The sequence below is a fragment of the Papaver somniferum genome, chromosome 1 (assembly GCF_003573695.1).
Source record: "Papaver somniferum cultivar HN1 chromosome 1, ASM357369v1, whole genome shotgun sequence".
Lineage (NCBI taxonomy): Eukaryota > Viridiplantae > Streptophyta > Magnoliopsida > Ranunculales > Papaveraceae > Papaver > Papaver somniferum.
The window spans coordinates 79879472-79897714 of NC_039358.1; the positions used below are offsets into that span (position 1 = coordinate 79879472).

At 36.5% G+C, this 18243-nt stretch overlaps 4 protein-coding genes across 6 annotated transcripts; 3 read left to right on the forward strand and 1 right to left on the reverse strand.

Moving 5' to 3' along the window:
• Positions 1-8326: 8326 nt before the first annotated feature.
• LOC113291683 (geraniol 8-hydroxylase-like) lies at positions 8327-10523 on the forward strand. Its single transcript, XM_026541186.1, has 3 exons — positions 8327-8914; positions 9197-9652; positions 9737-10523. Exons 1-3 carry the CDS (start codon positions 8375-8377, stop codon positions 10352-10354), a joined length of 1614 nt encoding a protein of 537 aa, XP_026396971.1. The 5' UTR covers positions 8327-8374; the 3' UTR covers positions 10355-10523.
• An 870-nt stretch (positions 10524-11393) lies between these two features.
• Positions 11394-12689, reverse strand: LOC113342032 (F-box protein At2g17036-like). The gene has a single exon (XM_026586717.1). The coding sequence runs from the start codon at positions 12687-12689 to the stop codon at positions 11394-11396; it is 1296 nt and encodes a 431-aa protein (XP_026442502.1).
• Positions 12690-12987: 298 nt separating this feature from the next.
• Positions 12988-16648, forward strand: LOC113291688 (F-box protein SKIP23-like). 3 transcript variants are annotated; one of them, XM_026541197.1, is made up of 3 exons: positions 12988-13049; positions 15293-15393; positions 15523-16648. In XM_026541197.1, exons 2-3 carry the CDS (start codon positions 15308-15310, stop codon positions 16505-16507), a joined length of 1071 nt encoding a protein of 356 aa, XP_026396982.1. In that variant the 5' UTR covers positions 12988-13049; positions 15293-15307; the 3' UTR covers positions 16508-16648. The 3 variants fall into 3 exon arrangements, with proteins under 3 accessions (XP_026396982.1, XP_026396978.1, XP_026396980.1); XM_026541193.1 differs by having other exon boundaries at positions 15293-16648; XM_026541195.1 differs by having other exon boundaries at positions 13004-13049; positions 15298-16648.
• Positions 16649-16780: 132 nt separating this feature from the next.
• On the forward strand, positions 16781-18117 carry LOC113291697 (late embryogenesis abundant protein 2-like). Its single transcript, XM_026541200.1, has 2 exons — positions 16781-17290; positions 17381-18117. The coding sequence occupies exons 1-2, from the start codon at positions 17129-17131 to the stop codon at positions 17840-17842; spliced, it is 624 nt and encodes a 207-aa protein (XP_026396985.1). The 5' UTR covers positions 16781-17128; the 3' UTR covers positions 17843-18117.
• The last annotated feature ends 126 nt before the right edge of the window (positions 18118-18243 follow it).

Below are 18243 nucleotides of genomic sequence, written 5' to 3' on the forward strand. Positions count from 1 at the left end.
TGCTTATATCCACCAATGGTTATGTAATCTAAACTCTCATTTCAATCATTGAACATTCTCAGAGAACGTTATATAGCCGTTATTCACAGACCATTTTTCATCAGAGCAATATTCAAAGTGATTGAAACATAACATGACTTTCGTCACTTGGTAAAGATGAATTCGGCTAAAGCGAAAGCTTACCAACACATATTTCGAGAAATAGATAGGCGAGATAAACTCGGCTCGAAATAGCAAATGTGTATAATGAAAGTTTATATATCAAAACGACTTTTGTCTCAAAAGTAGGAGATAAAGTAAATAGACTTTTGAGTGACAGATAAGTTCAAGTCTCCACATACCTTTTAGTCGATGAAGATCCACCAGTTTGTTGAGTAGTCCTTCATCTTGTATGATGATTGCCATGGAGTCTTGAGCTCAAATACACTTTCTCTCCTAATCCAAGACCTTAGCTCTAATAGGCTAGTAATCAAGACTTGTAGTTTTGATCACTAATATTGACAAACATGCTTGGGATAGAAACGCATGCGAGTTCGACCGATCAATGCTCTAACACAACATAAATCAACTTGCATAATTATTCATATCAACCGGAAGCAATTGAAACAACATAGACATTAAAAGCACCGATTGCACCGAAAATTTGTAAGCCTAAACAATTGATACCACACAATAAAGCAAAATAATAATAGTTTTTCTTAACCGGAACCAATTGAACCACACACATCCACACACACATCATGGAATAAGCATCAATTGAACCGAAATTTTGTTAAGTAAAAGCAATAAATATATATAATATAAACTCAGGCTTTTCTTAAACAGGAAAACAATTAACTAACAAGATTGTTACCTCAAATTTCGCATCCACTTCTCCAATATGTTTGCATCTTCGTCCAGGGAGAATTGATATCGAAATATCATCATGTTGTCATCCTTATGGAAAAAAAAAGAATAACAACAACCAACCTTTACCATAGAAAGGTTGAAAATCGGTTTTAACAATTGCAAGCAGAAATTGAAAACCGTCGAAACACATATGCTTTTATGCTAAACCAAAACCGATTCAACATATTGTGACTTTTTCACATATTGTTTCTACCAGAACCCCTCATGATTCTTTGATAAAGCCTACCAACATGGGCTAGAACTTAATCTGCTAAATCAAAAAGTCACCCAAACCACAAGGGTTTCACAACATATGAGATCGAATATTAAGGTAGTAAAACCGAAATCAAACATCCCATAAACATACAGAGCAATAAGATAAAAGTATTCAAGCACATGCTATGTAAACCGAAAACTATCACAAGAAAAATTACCAATTAAATAATTTTATTCATAATAGTTTTATTCATTAATAGACCAATACAATCAATGAAAGAAATCAAAAATTGATGTCTATTCTTTCTCTCTCATTTTTTGTGAAGATTGCATTCAAAAACTGGATTCAAATTCCTCTGAGCACTTCCCCTTTTAGTAGACTTGTTCATCTCCAGTAGTTGAGAATGAAGGTTAGATAGTACTTCTTTTTAATCCTTTATCATCAGTTCATGATTTCTAATACAACTTTTTACAGAGTGAATCTGTTTTCTTAGAGAGTCTTGAGAGTTATCATGAAGAGGAACATCATGAGTTTCAGTCATTACTGATGCACAGAGTGCTAAATCACCAAGTGATGACCCTTCTTTTACTGATTTCTCCATTGCAGTAAGATACTTCTTTCGGACAGGGAGAAGCTATATAATGATGGGAGAAAATCAAGGAATAATTTGGTTTATGGAAACCGAAACTATTTTTACCGAAAATAAAATATATCTAATATTTTTCACTTAAGAAACAGTTGTGAACAACCTGCCCAGATTTATGCTTCCTCACAATCAGAATTTTTGGGAAATAAGTGAGGATGCATTCTTCAACACAATCAGTTTGTCTTGAGGTGAGAATTACTCTCACTATAGGTAACAAAGACATCCTTTGGATGACTTATAAGCACAATAGACTGTGCTTCCTTGCGTTCTTTCTTCCTCTTGTGATTGCATGATTTTGCAATTTCTCTTTGAGATCTAATAAACTTATCAGCCTTCAAAAACTTTATCCCCTTAAGAAGAGTCTTGATAAATCTATTTTGATGGAGGTTTCCACGAGAGATTGTGGTGTGGGTATTTCCTCCATTTAAAGAACGTGATGTCCTATTATCAGAAGTACTTGTTTCTGATACTTTTGGCATTTCACCAGATTTTTCTTTTTCAGATTTTACCATACAGGTTTTATCTGAAGGAAACTTCAAAAGGTTTTCAAGTTCCAGGCTTAACCTCTTAATCCCCAACTCACATTTTTCTAGGAGTTGATTATACTCCTTGGAATCATCACAGTTAGAGTTGGCAAGAAGTGCATTGCAATTGGATATTTCTTCATTGGATTCTTCCTCCGGGATATCATCAAGGGTGGAGACATACGCCCTATTGCACTTTATAGTTCTTCTTCTGGAACAATGTTTTGCCATATGTCCGAATGTTCGACACTTGAAGAATTGAACTTCATCATTACCCTTTTTACGGAAAACTGATAATATATCAGGAACATGTTTATCAATAGATAAGATTTTCTTAATCTGTTGCGCTAGAAGCACAATAGTCGAGTCAAGATATTTTTCAACAGGTGCCTTTATTTCTTGGCAATGTCTCTCAGTTTGATTCTTCAGTAAAATTTCTCTATCAAAGATTTTTACCTTTCCTACAAGAGAGCTTCGAGAAAGTGTAGAAAGATCATTTCCTTCTATTATAGCATGTTTCTTAGACTCGTATCTGGATGGTAACGATCTGAGAATTTTGCATACTATTTCCTTTTCAGGTATTGCCTTTCCAAGGAAAAAAGATGCGTTAACAATCTCAGAAAGTTCAGAGTTAAACTCCTCGAAAGTGTCGTTATCATCCATATTGAGATGTTCCCATTCAGATGAAATGGAAAGAAGTCTATCTTCCTTTTCAGATTCATCTCCCTCGAATACAGTCTCAAAAATATCCCATGCTTCTTTAGAAGTTCTACAAGCCAGTACATGATGTAGAAGATCATGACTAACTGCATGAATGATGGCATTCAAACCATCAGAATTCTGTTTTGCAAGAATTCTTTTTTCAAGAGTATAGGATGCTAGGCGTTTAAACTCTGACTCCAAATAGTCTACCGGACGTTGGTATCCGTCTTCGATTAATAACCATGTATTAAAATCTCGGGATTGAAGAAAGACCTTCATAACCGATTTCGATAATGGATAATTAGTCCCATTAAATATTGGTGGTACGTTAACTGAATCACTCATTAGATTCATTCTTATCGGTTGGATCGAATCAAACACAGATTGTTAGATCTTTTCGTGTTTGCCTGCTCTGATACCAATTGAAAAGGCGAGGGTACCCCAATATACCTCAAGCTAAAAAATTTCCTACCTATAAGTCCTTTCTCCGAAAGTGATTGTCTATGGACAGAGTCGAGACAATACAACTAATCGGTTCACACTTCGTGTGATCGTCTATGGATACGAGATCGAGACAATACAACAACGAAGTATTTACTTGATAAAAAAGGTTCGGACTTAACCAAACACAATAGGATTCACTTATCAAGTAAATAAGAATTAACATTTGTGTAATTTACTTTAATTACAATAAAACAATTATAATGCGGAAATGTAAACTAAATGACACAGCAAGATTTTGTTAACGAGGAAACCGCGAATGAAGAAAAACCTCGGGACCTTGTCCAGAATTGAATACTCTCAGGATTAAGCCGCTACACAAAATTACACCTAACTTCGTATAGTTGAGACCAAGCAACTAAACCTATAGTTCACCTAGTTCCGTCTGTATTCCCACGCCTCCAACTTATAAATAAGTCACGTACTTGGAACAATTCCTTTGGTTCGTATTCCAAACAGTAAAGGAACAACAAATCTGTTTGGTATCAACTCTCTTCAACCAAGTGATATGAGTAGGACAAAGGCTCTTCCGTTTATCTTAACATAAACTCCTTCGTCAGTTCCTTAGATCTATCTTATGTTCAATTACTAAAGTAATCGTTTAAGATTAAGCCAACAACACTCTTAATCCAAATAATCGTGTTGATGCCGATCTACTCAATTAATCAATCCAATATACCACAAGGATAAACCGATTATTAATTGGATCCTCTTTTACCGAAACAAGTATTGTGCACACCAAAGATTATAAACCCAAGTCAGATCTTCAATATCTTCTTTGTCTTCAAATCTTCTTAAATCTTCAATAAAAACCTACACACAATCACTTGAATCTCTTGTGATCAATCACGCACAGAACGGAGTCTGTTAACAATGTATTATCACAAGATTGTCTTTAGAACTAACAACAGTCTAAAGATCACTGTCGAAACTCTGAACTAGTTTGAGTGAATCTTATATTAGAAGAGAAGATTCTCAAGCATAAACAAACTAGGTGCAATCAGATTTCAACCATCGTTAGTCAATCAAATCAATGAAAACAAAAGATAAACCGCAATTATCTAGTTTCCCACCAGCGGTACACGCTAGAGCTTCTCAATCCCAAAGAAGACTTTAAACTGAGCGGCCGTAAGAGATTTCGCCTAATTAGGTTACTCTCCTCTCCGAATAGGCGGCTACACCAGTAACAACAACAAAAGAGGAAGTTTGTTGTTACGAAGGATTAGTTTGCTAGAAAGGAAAACTTCAAGTATTTATAGACAAGTAAGTTTGGACACCAAGGAATTTCCAAAACCGAAAATATTCTCAAGATATTCATTAAAGAAAAATTTCGGTTTCCATAATTCCTGGAAATGCTCTGTCCAATAATAATGATCGAAATCTCTCGGAAAATCTAATTAGTAAATGCACATTACTAATTCTTATATTTCCCTACAAAATGAAATTAATAACCTTAGTTAAAAGATTCTTAACTTACTTATGTTCGATCCTGGGATTCTCTTCCCTTATCTATTAAGGAATAACTTTGAACAATTATAGAGATAAATATTTATAGCACGTGTTCAAAGTATGTCGACATCCTTACTTTGTAAGTTCTCTTTCACACTTACAACCTTGAAACCGATTTGCCACACTTCCAAACAAGTTTAGAATTGGTTCATCTGACTTTCAAGAACTATGTGATTGATCAAACAAACATTCAATCACAATCATGGGTTTAACGGTTCTACCAAAATAAGTTTCGGTTCTACCTTCCATGTGAGTATTGTGCATAGTAACACTAGCTTTCCAAAATTCGATTGACTAGGTACTAAGATCGGTTCCCCACATATATATGGTATCTAACTTATATGTGTTGCACATGTCCATAGGATCGGTTCCCCTTTCTGCTATAAACCTTGCTGCACCCCATACAAGGATCGGTTCCCCTTTGTGATGTACTGTACCTCTTACTAGGATCGATTCCCTTTCCTATATTTGGTCATACATAAAATCACAAACCCGATCATACCATCTCAGGTGATTACTTGAGATCGGTTTCACTAATAAAAGTCATACCAATACATAAGCCAGACCTTTGTGAATAGTTCTACCAAGAACACAAACAAGTTGTGAGCGGTTATACTCAATCACACATATTGGTTGTTCATAAGATATGCAATGAATAACAAAGCCAATAACACCCGCAAATTTACTTTTCGGTTCACAAATAAGTTTATGAACTTACTTCCTTAAAACACATGTAAAACATTGTTCCCTAGGATGAAATCCTCACCTCATACCCATACATAATTACAATAGCATTCAAATGATTATGGCGATGTCTTATCTACAAAGTTTAATGGTTAAGCAATAAACCTCGTATTGTATTCCTTAATACTATGTCTATATAGAGTTCAAATATGCTTCGCAGTTTTGTTTTCAATATGCACGACTTGAAAGATACGTTAGGGAATGAAACAGTTCAAGTCAAATATCACTAACCTCAAGTGGAAGGATGATTGTTGTCGTTGTAGATCCTTGCTCCTTCACATCTTCAAGACTTCGCAATACTTGTAATGTCTCATATCCTAATACTTTCAAGCTAACCTATACGAAGTTGACTCTAATACATAATCAAGCGACTCTTAACATGAGTTTTGATTCACTAAAATATGACAACCAAACTTGACATACCAACACTTGGTGGGTTCAACCGAGCCATGCTCTAACAAGAATAATAAAAAAAACTTAGCTTTTATTGATTTTGAACCGATTTTAATGAATCTAATCAAATAATCATTCACATGCTCCTAAAATTAGATCTTTCCCCTAAAATTAGTGTACGATCAGAGGGAACAAGATAAATCGATACATTCTCTTTTTTTTTTCATCTTCAAAATCTCTTAAAAACCAATAATTACCAGATAGGTTGTGATATATGGTTGATTAACCACTCGGAGAGGTATTATTTTTTATTTTGTTGAGAAAAAAATACTTTACTTGTTGACGTGGACATTTTGGGTTAACGATGAAAGTGGTGAAGTCCTGTTTATGGGTTTTCTTGGAGGGTTCAAGCTTGGAAAGACAAGAAAATTAACGAAGAGAAAGGAATATAACGATGTCGCTGGAATTTCAGACTCAACAATAGAGAATATTCAAAGGAATAGATTAAAGCCACCAACTTCTTCTAGATTTATCGGTATCAGAACTTATCGAAATGGAATGCGGTTCGGCCAATTCCGTCTCGATAACCCAATAATTTCCGATAGAATTCTGTTTCCGACATCCGACATCCAGTTTGTCGGATAATATATATCTTATAGGATTCCAGATTATCGTAACAAATATTGGATTTTCGAATATGAATTGACAGCCCCAACCGAATTTATTTTTATTTACTTTTCCTCGACATAAATTTAAGAAATTTTTAAAATTGTTTAGTGAAAATTTCAGCCAATAAAAAATGTTGGAACGTGTACCCAGGTTTTTAGGGGTGTACACATTTAGAGGTTTAGAAAGAACTTCTACGAAATGCATCTTAACACAATAATGTTGGTGCCCCAGCAGTCACATTTACATTCGTACGACTACATATGGGTCATTTGGTCAAGGTACTCACAAGGCTACTAATACAAGACCGTGCAGCGCATAGATATGCCATTAGTTGATACTAATATCCGGCTATGTTGTTTGGTCATTTGGTCCATCCCACGAGCTACACGTTTATTAGTGTTCATGTATATCCCACGCGCTTCTCGCTTGAATTCTTGATTCCGGAGGGCGAATATTTAACGTTCAACAAATTGAAAATGTTGACACCTAACCTGAGCTCATAATTTACGGTAATACCCCACTTTGATGAAAATTCATACTATTAACCAACTTTAATGAAAATTCATATTAAAATCAAATAAAAATAAAAATATGGAATCCAGGGTACTGCCTTTGAACATAAATTAAAAAGATTACCCCAAAATACAATTAACTAGTGACATACTTATCATTTTAACAAGGCTTCAAAATGTACGTTCCCTCATATCTAAAACTATCAGTGTGCAATTAATTTTGTAGATACTGCATAAATCTTTTGCAATAATTAACATAGTGCCTTCATTTTTGGAATATTTTTTTTTTTAATTTGGACTATTTTTCACACTAAAATGATAGAAATGATAGTATATCTTTTCTAGAAGTTGAAAGAATAGTACTAGAGCAAGTCTTATGGTGGAAGAGTTCCATCTTCCGCGCCACCTCAGCATTTGGAACCGTGGATGGAAGTATAAGTGTAGTGGTGGAATAGTGAAAACGCTATTCTTAATAGCGCTAAAAAAACGCTATTAAGAATAGCGTTTTTTCTCAGCCGTTAGATTTCAACAACTCATCCTAAATCTGCGGACAAAAAAAAAAGCTATTTTTAATAGCGTTTAACGCTATTCTTATTGGCGTTCGGATGGATTCCACGAAACGGTGGAACCTTGTTTGGGTTTTCTGTGAAAAACTCCAACTTGGAAGCCATTAGACTTGACATTCCATGATTTTTCCACACTTGAAATAGGTTGGATTCCACTATAAGACTTGATCTTACGAAACACCAAACTGACCAGACAAATAGAAAAAAACTAGACCAGTTAAATTCATTGGGACAAAAAACAAACATTCAAAAATGTGACAGAAGACATCGGAGTTGACGGTTTTGGGCAGCAAAATTCACTTAATAGTGAGATTAGGTATCCACACGCCGGTATAAAGTCAGCGTGGAAAGTAGTCACGTGGATGATAGAATTCCCACATCAAAGGGTGATACTGTAATTACAGTCAACAGATTTCTTTCTTTATAAAACAATGACGTTAATACACACGGATATAAAAAAGGAACTGAATTACAGTACAGAGTCATCAGAGAACTGAGAAGAAATGGATCAAGTAAAACATTTTCTCTCCACAGCCACAACACCCGATCAACTAAAACTCCATGTCTCTACCGCAACAACATTCATCTCATCACTTCCTCCCACAACAATTGCAGCTATTGTAACATCCATACTAGCACTTTTCCTACTCAAAATCATATTTCGTAGCAGAAATTGGAGAAATTCACCACCAGGACCAATCGGATGGCCGATATTAGGCTACTTACCATACCTTACCGATCGTCTTCACGAAGATCTATTCAAATTATCGAAAATCCACGGCCCAATTTACAGTCTGAAAATGGGTCAGAAAGCGGCCATAGTCGTCTCATCACCTGAGATCACAAAAGAAATTCTTAAACACCAGGATACGACGTTCTCCAGCCGTACAATCACTGAAGCTGTACGGTGCGTTACTTATGATGCGACGTCTTTGGTGTTTGTGCCATATGGCGCTAGATGGCGTCTTCTTCGCAAAATTCTCACCACTGAACTTTTCTCTACCCGTGCCCTCGAACTCTTCCAACCTGCTCGTAAACAACAGGTATCTTTCTGAAATTCTGTGACATTTCATCTCTGAATCCAACACTTTTGCATCTGAATTTATTGCTCTTGTTGACCGGAAAAGTAAACGATGCTCTGAGTGTAAAGAGATTTCTTTAATTAATTGTCGAGTCACGTGCGTAGTAGGTGAACAGAATACACCTTTTTTTCCGGCATTTAATTGTTAACATTTAATAGCATTCCGGTGACGGATTTCTAATTAATGCATTGCCGTGGGTGTCATTCTGATGATCATACCTGTTGTTTCTATGAATGCTTACAGGTAAACAGATTGTTGCTTTCACTGTATTCAGCATCAAAGACAAAAACCAAAGTGAACTTAGCAGATTCAACATTTGTGGTATCAGCAAATCTCATTAGCAATCTTGTTTGTTCAAAGAATTTGTTTGATCCTACAAAGAAAGAAGGAAGAGAAGTAAAACAAATGGTTTGGGAAATTCTAGAAGTTGTGGGTGCACCAAATTTAGCTGATTTAATACCATTCTTGAAACTACTTGATCCACAGGGACTCAAAAAAAGGGTTTCCAAAGTTGTGCAAAGATTTGATGATTTCTTTGAGAAACTAATTGATGAGAGATTGGATGAGAGGAAGAGAGGGTTGAAGATGAATGAAAATGGGAGGCTAGATATGTTGGATGTGTTCTTGGATTATAAGAGTGACAAAAAAGATGATGAATTGAAAGAATTCTCCAGGGTTGACATCAAAGGAATGCTCTCTGTAAGTTTCCTTGACTATCTAAAACTTTAAAATAGGCACAAAGGTTGATTCTGAATTTGAACTGAACTCTTTTTGTTTGTGCAGGACATGTTTGTTGCAGGAACAGACACTTCTTCCAGTACTGTGGAATGGGGTATGACTGAAATCCTAAGAAAGCCAGAAGTTTACAAGAAAATACTCGCAGAGCTAGACGAAGTTGTTGGTAAAGACCGGTTTGTGGAAGAATCTGATATCTCTAAATTGACTTATTTCCAAGCTGCCGTGAAAGAAACCTTCAGACTACACCCAGGTGTTCCTCTCTTGATCCCCCGCCGAACAAATGAAGCAACTGATGTATGCGGTTATAATGTGCCAAAACATGCAATAGTTTTTGTGAATGTATGGGGAATGGCTAGAGATGAAAAAGTATGGCCTGAACCATATGAGTTCAAACCAGAACGGTTCCTTGGTTCTGAGCTTGACGTGAAAGGTCAAGATTTTGAGATTCTGCCATTTGGAACTGGTCGAAGATCTTGCGTTGGTATGCCATTAGGTCACCGTATGGTACATTACTCTTTAGCATCGTTGCTTCATGCTTTTGAATGGGATTTTTCAGCTCATATCTTGCAAGACATGACAGAGAAAGTTGGAATTACTCTTCAAAAAGCTAAGGTCTTATCTGGGGTACCAAAACCTCGCCTTTCTTTATCTGTTTACCAGTAGAAGTATTGTCTGTTAAGCTTTTTTCATAATGCACACCGCAGTAAGTGAACTGAGGGGAATGGGAGGAAATGCGGGAAGATATTCATGTGGTTTTTGGAATTTTATAATGTCAGACACTTTTCTGTGAAAATTTATATCAAACTTATGAATTGTGGCAAATTTTGGATTTTACTGGGACTCATTAGATCATGCATCTAAAAAATCTAGCCTATAACTATGTCATGGTTGCGAAATTAGCCAGGTCAGGGCTGAGAAGGTGATTCTTCTTTGCCTAAATCAAATACATTTTGATCTTACTGCGCCTGCTAAGGTAATAGGCATAATCCAGGACAAGTACTACATGTGCACTACTTTAATCTGTCAGCAACAGAGGAAAAACAAGTGATGGTAACTAGTGATCTGGTACTTCTTCATTTCTAGTTTATACAGCTACACATTAGCCCCAGAAAAAGCCAACCAAAAAAATTTAAGAGTGGGCACAAGTATGTACACACCACAGTGCAGCACAGTACGAGCAAGAAAGCGCAAACGTCACTTAATGCAGAAGAAGTAGCAAAACTGACCGTGTCGCAAAACAACCAAGATATCAAAACAACAGGTGACAGTCTCGCATACCATTGCTATTTAACCCTGCAGTCTGTCAAAAGGAGATATCCACTTCCCTGCAATAGGATTATACATGTCAATTTACTTGGAGAATTAAAGAGGCCAATTGGCTAGACTTGTAGCAAATCAAAATAACCACAAACTTTTCAAGAATAGGAATAACCTCGTCAGAGCAGGACACTATCATTGATAAGACAACATCAGATTGAAAATCATCCTTAACAAGTGCAGCTTCATCTAGGATAAGAAAAAGAGTGTTACTGAACGGTGTTAGACCACTGTCATCCGCTATCAACATTTCAATAACGAACATACTACGATACTATTATCTGTTATCTCTATAAGAGTAAAAGTGTTCAAGCAATAGCATGCAAAATAATAGATGAAGGATAAAGGTTTGAAATTACCCAAAAAATTTATACATATCCACTCACTAATTGGGCATAATCCAGGATGGTGGCGGCCAAAATAACTGATTATAGCTAGCAAAGGATCCAGGTCCAATTTTTTTATCTTCTAAGCTGAACAACCCTGTATTATGAATGTAAACCTCTCTATCTTCTTCAGCCCCATATGAAGTGTACAAGCCATCCATGAAAAAAATGCAATTCCCTTTATGCCGTGACAAATCCCTCGGCCATACCGAAAACGAGCTCCTTTCCCCTATTACGAAAACACGGCCACCCAAGTCTTCGACTCGAACCCATCTCAGATTACATTCATCTAACTTATACACTTCAAACTCACATGGTATAGCTTCATAATCTAATACCAACGGTATTTCTTCATCATCACTTTCAGTTTGATCACCATTTTCATCCCCATCTGAATCATCAGAACCCGAATACATATACACATCAACTAGAAATAAATCTCCATCTGAAATGACTAAACGTTTCTCTGTTCCACCTCCAACGGTCACCGGAGGTTCTGCAACTACATTCAATTCCAAATTTGTATCAACAACTACAGCTCTACCAGCAGCATCAACAGCATAAAAATTTCCATTATACGAAACAACATCTCTAAATCGATAATCTTCGTCTAACACGTTCCATTTCTGATTCTCCTTGGGCTTAATAAGTACTAAATTTCCCTCTCTACAAAGAACCATAACTCCATAAACATCATCATTTGTTGGTAAATTTGGGTTTGATGACAAAATCACAACTTTTTTAACATCTACTTCCCCTACATAAAGTTCTTTAACTTCAACACTGTATTGAGAATTTGGAATTTGAACAAGATATGCTTCTTGTAACTCTGAATGATGATGTTTAAGAACATACTCTTTACATAATTCAACAACATGGAAATCTAATAACTGAAATACCTTTGGAAAGTTTCTTGGTAATGGTTTGATTTGAACTCTAGATAAAGGGTTTACCAATTGAACAACTTTATCTTTCCCGATTTTTCCTTCAACTTTGATTACCCATACTTGAGAATCACCACCACCACCACCATTACTATTACCAGCTTCGTGAGGAAGTCGAACAGCGTAGATTGTTGTTTCTAACAGAACACAAAAACGAGATGGGGTTTCTTCATTATTAATGGATTTTATAGGAGAAGGAAGTTTAAGAGCTAATGATGAAATTAAGTTTGCAGAAGATCGGAATGTAGTACAAACTGCTCGGAATCGACGAACATTAACTTTGTCGTTTAAGTGTTGGGATATCTCTGTTAATAACTCTTTGGGTAATTCAGACCAATCAGCTTTGTACATTTTTTTTTTTTGGAATTTAGAAAGCAGAACAGAATAAAACTTGAAAAACACCCGACTTTTTCTGACTGTGATTAAGAATATTCAAGATTTGAGGTGGTAAAGAGGGTTTTTCAGACTTTAATCTTTGTGCCAATTGCCAAGTGTTGGCTTCATTCTTGCATGAGCGCCATTTTGTTTTTGGATGCAAACTCGGTTTGATTGTGGTCTAGTTTGGTCGGTTCGGTTTCCAGAAAGAAACAAGGGCAAATTCGACTTTTGACTAAGTGCTCCAAATATATAATAGAGGTGGAGAAAGTTCAATATCTCTAATTCTCCCAACGGGAATACGATGAGATTCAGTGGAAATTAGGTCATTCAAAGGTAATATATTCATATTTGATCTGATTTGTTTCTCTTCTTTATTGATTGTATATTTATGATTCTATAAGATTGGATTTTAACGGAATTTCGTTTCTGTTAATTGAAATTGGTATAATTGCAGATTGGGTTATTTCTTAGGTAAAATCATAGTTTCGAGTTTCGATTCTGTAGCTCAGTTAGTTATAACTGGATTCAATCACTTTTAGCAAACATGCCATTCTAGCAAACAATAAAAGAAATAAAAAAAAAACATGTAAAGATAATCAAGATTCGTGATAATTGTTAGGGTGATGGAATAAACCACATTGCTTTGTTTCTAGGAATTGTTTTGATAGTGTTTGCTCAATATAACTGATCTGAATTTTTTTGATATTAGATCCCCTTTTCAAGTTCTGATAATTTTTTTAGGTTCAGTTCTAGATAATGTGGATTTCGTTTCTACTTCACTTTTGTCTTCCAAAAATTGAAATTTTGTTGGATTACAATATGAAAAAGAAAAACAGTAGTCAATTGACAAAGCAAATAGTATATCAATGTGTACTCTCGTTGGAGGGTGAAGTTCATTCCCACTGTTATCACCTGTACATATGTACCCTACACTTTATTCTGGCTCCTCATGGATTCCCTCATGATTTAAATAACAGTAATTCTAGATGTCCCGAGGGAGAAGTCTCGAATTTGTCCCTATTCTCTTAGCTTCATGGGATTTGCCACGGCCCTGTTAATCTCTCATGGGGATGCAGGGCCTATGAAACTGTGAAAAAGCCCGGAGAAACCCCTGGGTTCTCCCCGGTACGTCTAGCATCATTGTTTGCATAATTTAAGTTTCTCTTTGCTCAATTGCTGTCATTCCACAAGAATAATATGTGTTCTAGTTTTAGACGTTGCATTTGTTGCTAAGCTAACTAAAGTTGTTGCTAGATCGATATGTCTTTTGTTTAACATCCACTATTTTCAAAAAGGGTTCGTCGTTACCTGAATTAGGCTATAGTGTTTGACTAAGTGTACATAGACCAAGAATAAAAAACACCATCTTTTTAATAAGAAAAGTAAAATATATGAGAGTCGGGCCTCAGCATGTTTTATAGCGTTATTAAGATGTTTTAAGCACAATTGAGTGGATGTTTTGAAATTGCTGTGCTTATTGACGGTCCGGTGCTGATTAGATGTCTCCCCCATCAGCACCTAACTTTTTCATAAGCTAGAGTTTATGTAGCCTCCTTGTCTTTCGAACTTCCCTTGGATTTGATAGGGAAGAAACACAACTTGGCTTACATTTCGTCTAGCCTATAGTACCCTTACAGTGAAGCTTTTATAATTGACCGGATCGTCCACTCTGGCTCATGCCCGAGGAGAACTAGGGAGGCATTAAATGTGTTGTTGGGCGTCGGGTAAGGTGTTTCACGTAAGGTCTGTTAATATCTCCCGACGGCTGCTGCCTTTTGAAGTCTATTTAATCCTTCTAAGGTTTGATTTTTTGGGTCAATATATGTACCCTAATTTCAAGGGTATACTTATGAACAAAAAAGGGAACTAGCCTCAGAAGGTCAAAATAGGCTTTGAGGGCCAGCACCAAAAGAATAAGTTGCTTGTGGCCTATGCCGGCTCTGCTACTGGTTCAAGTAGTATTTGACATGTTAGTAACTAGGGAAATTTTGTAAGTGTTGTTGGGTCTCGGGAAGGTTTATTATGTAAAGTAAGGTGTTTCACGTAAGGTCTGTTAATATCTCCCGACGGCTACTGCCTCTTGAAGTCTATATAATCCTTCTAAGGTTTGATTTTTTTTGGTCAATATATGTACCCTAATTTCAAGGGTATACTTATGAACAAAGAAGGGAACTAGCCTCAGAAGGTCAAAATAGGCTTTGAGGGCCAGCGCCAAAAGAATAAGTTGCTTGTGGCCTATGCCAGCTCTGCTTCTGGTTCAATTGGGAGCAAATAGTGTTTGACATGTTATTGATTTGGTAACTATATTGGTTTTTTCTGCTGCTTTTGGTTGAGCTGATGGCTAAGAAATCCTTCATATGAATAAATTAACAAGGAAATAAATCCCAACCGAGCTGGGATCCTTGCGCCACCTTTTCAAAGACCGCATGCTCTAGTCTTTGTACTTATTAGGATCATAGAACTCATTCTCCAACAGTGTCTTATTTCGCCAATTTCTTACGTTCTGTTATTGTTTAACAGCTTAACCATATACTACCAGTTCCCTCATACTTACATTTCTTTTGTTCTTTTACTAGAGAAGAAAGTCAATAATGGCCGAGTGGTCGCAGCTTCTTGGAGAACTGTTGTATAATATTGCGAAAAAACTGAACTCTGATATTGACGTTCTTCGAATGAGGTCTGTCTGCTCATCATGGAGATCATCAGTTTCATATCCTCTGTTCTACTGCTTCCCTAATTGTATTCCCATTCACCCGAAAGTTACTGGTACCAGTATGTCTAACCTTGGTCTCTTTTATCTCTCTAGAAGATTAATATTACGTCTTGGACCACCAGAGAGTCAGCAGACAGGAACATCTTGGCTTATCAAACTTGAGCAAGATGGTCCCGACATGCCACATCTTTTGAATCCTCTAACTGGAAACCTAGTTCACCCATCATATCCTACCTCACCAAAGATTATTGATTCAATCAACTTTCAAATCTTTGAGTTGGCTCAAGAGTTTGTCCTTCGTTTTACTGATAACCCACCATATACCAATCCCTCTGCATATACTGGCGATTTGTACATGGAGAAAGTTGTCTTCTCTTCAAATCCTCCTTGGAGTGTTGGCACCGATTATGCGATCATGACCATACATGTGTCAGGAAAATTAGCTGTCTTCAGATCTATAGACAATTTGTGGGCTATAATTGATGAATTTATATCTCTTTTTGATGATGTTATATGTTACAAAGGTGGATTCTATGCAGTGGATAGCCGCGGCAGAGCTGTAGTTGTTAACCCATCTCTAACCATTTCAGAGATTGCAAATCCTATATATGGTGGTGATTTGAAGTGTTTGGTGGAATCAGATGGAGAACTGTTAATGGTTGACAGATATCTAAGCACCGGTCTTGATGAAGAACCTGGTAATGATCACAATGATGACCCTCTTGTTGCGCTGAGTGATCTTTGTATTACCGAGTCCACAGTCTGTTTTAAAGTCTACAAGTTAAATCAAGACTTGCAGACCTGGGTCGAATTAAAAAGCTTGGATGATCGTGTTTTATTCCTAGGTGACAACTGCTCATTTTCTGCCTCAGCTCATGATTTTTCAGGATGTAAAGGAAGTTGCATATATTATACAGATAAATTTGCCCGCTCAAGCAATGAAGAAGACGGTACATTTGCCACTGACATTGGCCTATTTAACCTAGAGAGTGGCAATATTGGTCCTCTAGTTTCTAATTCAGGGTGTTCACAGTTATTCTGGCCTCCACCAGCTTGGGTTTCAAATTTAACAATCTAAGAGATCTTCTTTCTTTCTTTCTTTTTGTTATGAAACATCTGAAGTTCTTTTTTTCTTCCAATAAATCAATATGTTTTTATTCATTTGGTTTGTTTGAATTCTCAAAGATTGTAATACACTAGATTCTGCAGATATATGACTGAATTTCTCTAAAAGTGCAGATTACTTGTTGTAGGGTTTCTTGCATAGTTGCACTAGCAAGTGAATCAATTGTGCAAGGCTGGTAGTTTGCTAGATGTCAAATCCTAGCCCTATTCTGAAGATAGCATAAAGAGGTCGGTAACTATAAATATCCTCTTTGAGATGCACAAGGATGGAATCATCTTCTGAGAGAGACGTGGTTGTGGTCCGGTTAAACAAAGTTGTGGATGCAAGTGACAACACCGTAATGACACCATGATCCGTGTGTTACGTATTATCACCATAAGATCGTGTCGGGCAGTAGAAGTTGAATGTTTGATAACTGTCACTCCTGTGTACTGTGTACAGCAGTTGCTCCATTTCACCATGATATTTTATTTTCCTATTTAAACCGCAGAGAAACGATTCATTTACTTAACAAACTTTCAAAAGCAAAAGAAAGTGGAAGAAAGAAAAACTAAACAAAGCTCAACACAAACAATGGCAGCCATCAGTTTTGCAAAGAGTGCTGCAGTAATGAACATCTCCGGTTCATTCCCTCAAACCCCATCTACTTGCATTCCTTCATCATCTGTATCATTCCGCAAAGCCTCAAGTGTTAGCTTCTCCTCTATTCAAGTCTCAAGTTTCAATCCCAACCAAGTAAGTAGTAACAAAATCTACAATAATTTCCAGATTTCTAATCATTTCTCATATACTAATAGTACTTCTTCTTGGTGAATTTAATTGCAGGACAGGAACACAGTAGCTAGAGAAATGAAGTGCAGAGCTAAAGATCCATTAGCTGAACAAGCAGTAGAGAAACTAAACGAGGGCATTGCAAAAGCAACAGAACTGTCTGACAGTGCAATCGCTAATGTGACAGAAAACATCGAAACAGCCAAAGCGAAAGCAGGAGAATTACTAGACCAGTTGAAAGATAACACGTCGGAATCGATAGAGAATGTCAAAGGAAAGGGTGAAGAATTGAAAGAAAAGACTGAAGATGTGGCAGGATCCGTGAAAGATAACGTAGTAGAAGGAACCGAGAAGGCAACTGCGACTGCATCTAATTTAGGTGAGGAAGCTAAAGAGAGTGTATTAGATGTGGGAGAGAAAGCCAAAGAAATTGCCAAGGAAGCTTGGGAAGCTACTAAAGACACAACACAGAAAGTCAAGGAGGCTGTTGTTGGTACAGATGTGTTAGAGATGTAATTAGAGTTTCAGTTCATCTCTGGTCAGCTGAGCAAGAGGAACAAATTTTCAATTTGGTAGAAACCAAGAGCCGACACAAAGACCCAATACAATTTGTTTGTGTTTTTATACAATTTGTGCAAACTGATTACAATTCAATGTGCTTGGAAGCAATACATGCTGTTGTAAAATACTAGAAATCTTATCTGGGAAATTCGGTCAAGAGAAAAATGTTATTTAGAGTCATGAATTCAGTTTCATAGTAGTTGATGGCTAGAATATATTGCTCATTTTCTGCATCAGTTCGAGATTTTTCAGCACCCAAATTATTATTAGCATCATCATCCGACATTATCAGAGCGGTTAGGATATTATAAATAGTCTTCAGATTAATTGGGAATTCGCTGTTTGCGTGAGTCAGA

Coding starts and splice junctions, on each gene's coding strand:
- LOC113342032 (XM_026586717.1), bottom strand. CDS start 12,689: ATGTACAAAGCTGATTGGTCTGAATTACCCAAAGAGTTATTAACAGAG.
- LOC113291688 (XM_026541193.1), top strand. CDS start 15,308: ATGGCCGAGTGGTCGCAGCTTCTTGGAGAACTGTTGTATAATATTGCG.
- LOC113291697 (XM_026541200.1), top strand. CDS start 17,129: ATGGCAGCCATCAGTTTTGCAAAGAGTGCTGCAGTAATGAACATCTCC. Junction 17,291..17,380: donor CAAGTTTCAATCCCAACCAA/GTAAGTAGTAAC, acceptor ATTTAATTGCAG/GACAGGAACACAGTAGCTAG.
- LOC113291683 (XM_026541186.1), top strand. CDS start 8,375: ATGGATCAAGTAAAACATTTTCTCTCCACAGCCACAACACCCGATCAA. Junction 8,915..9,196: donor AACCTGCTCGTAAACAACAG/GTATCTTTCTGA, acceptor GAATGCTTACAG/GTAAACAGATTGTTGCTTTC. Junction 9,653..9,736: donor ACATCAAAGGAATGCTCTCT/GTAAGTTTCCTT, acceptor TTGTTTGTGCAG/GACATGTTTGTTGCAGGAAC.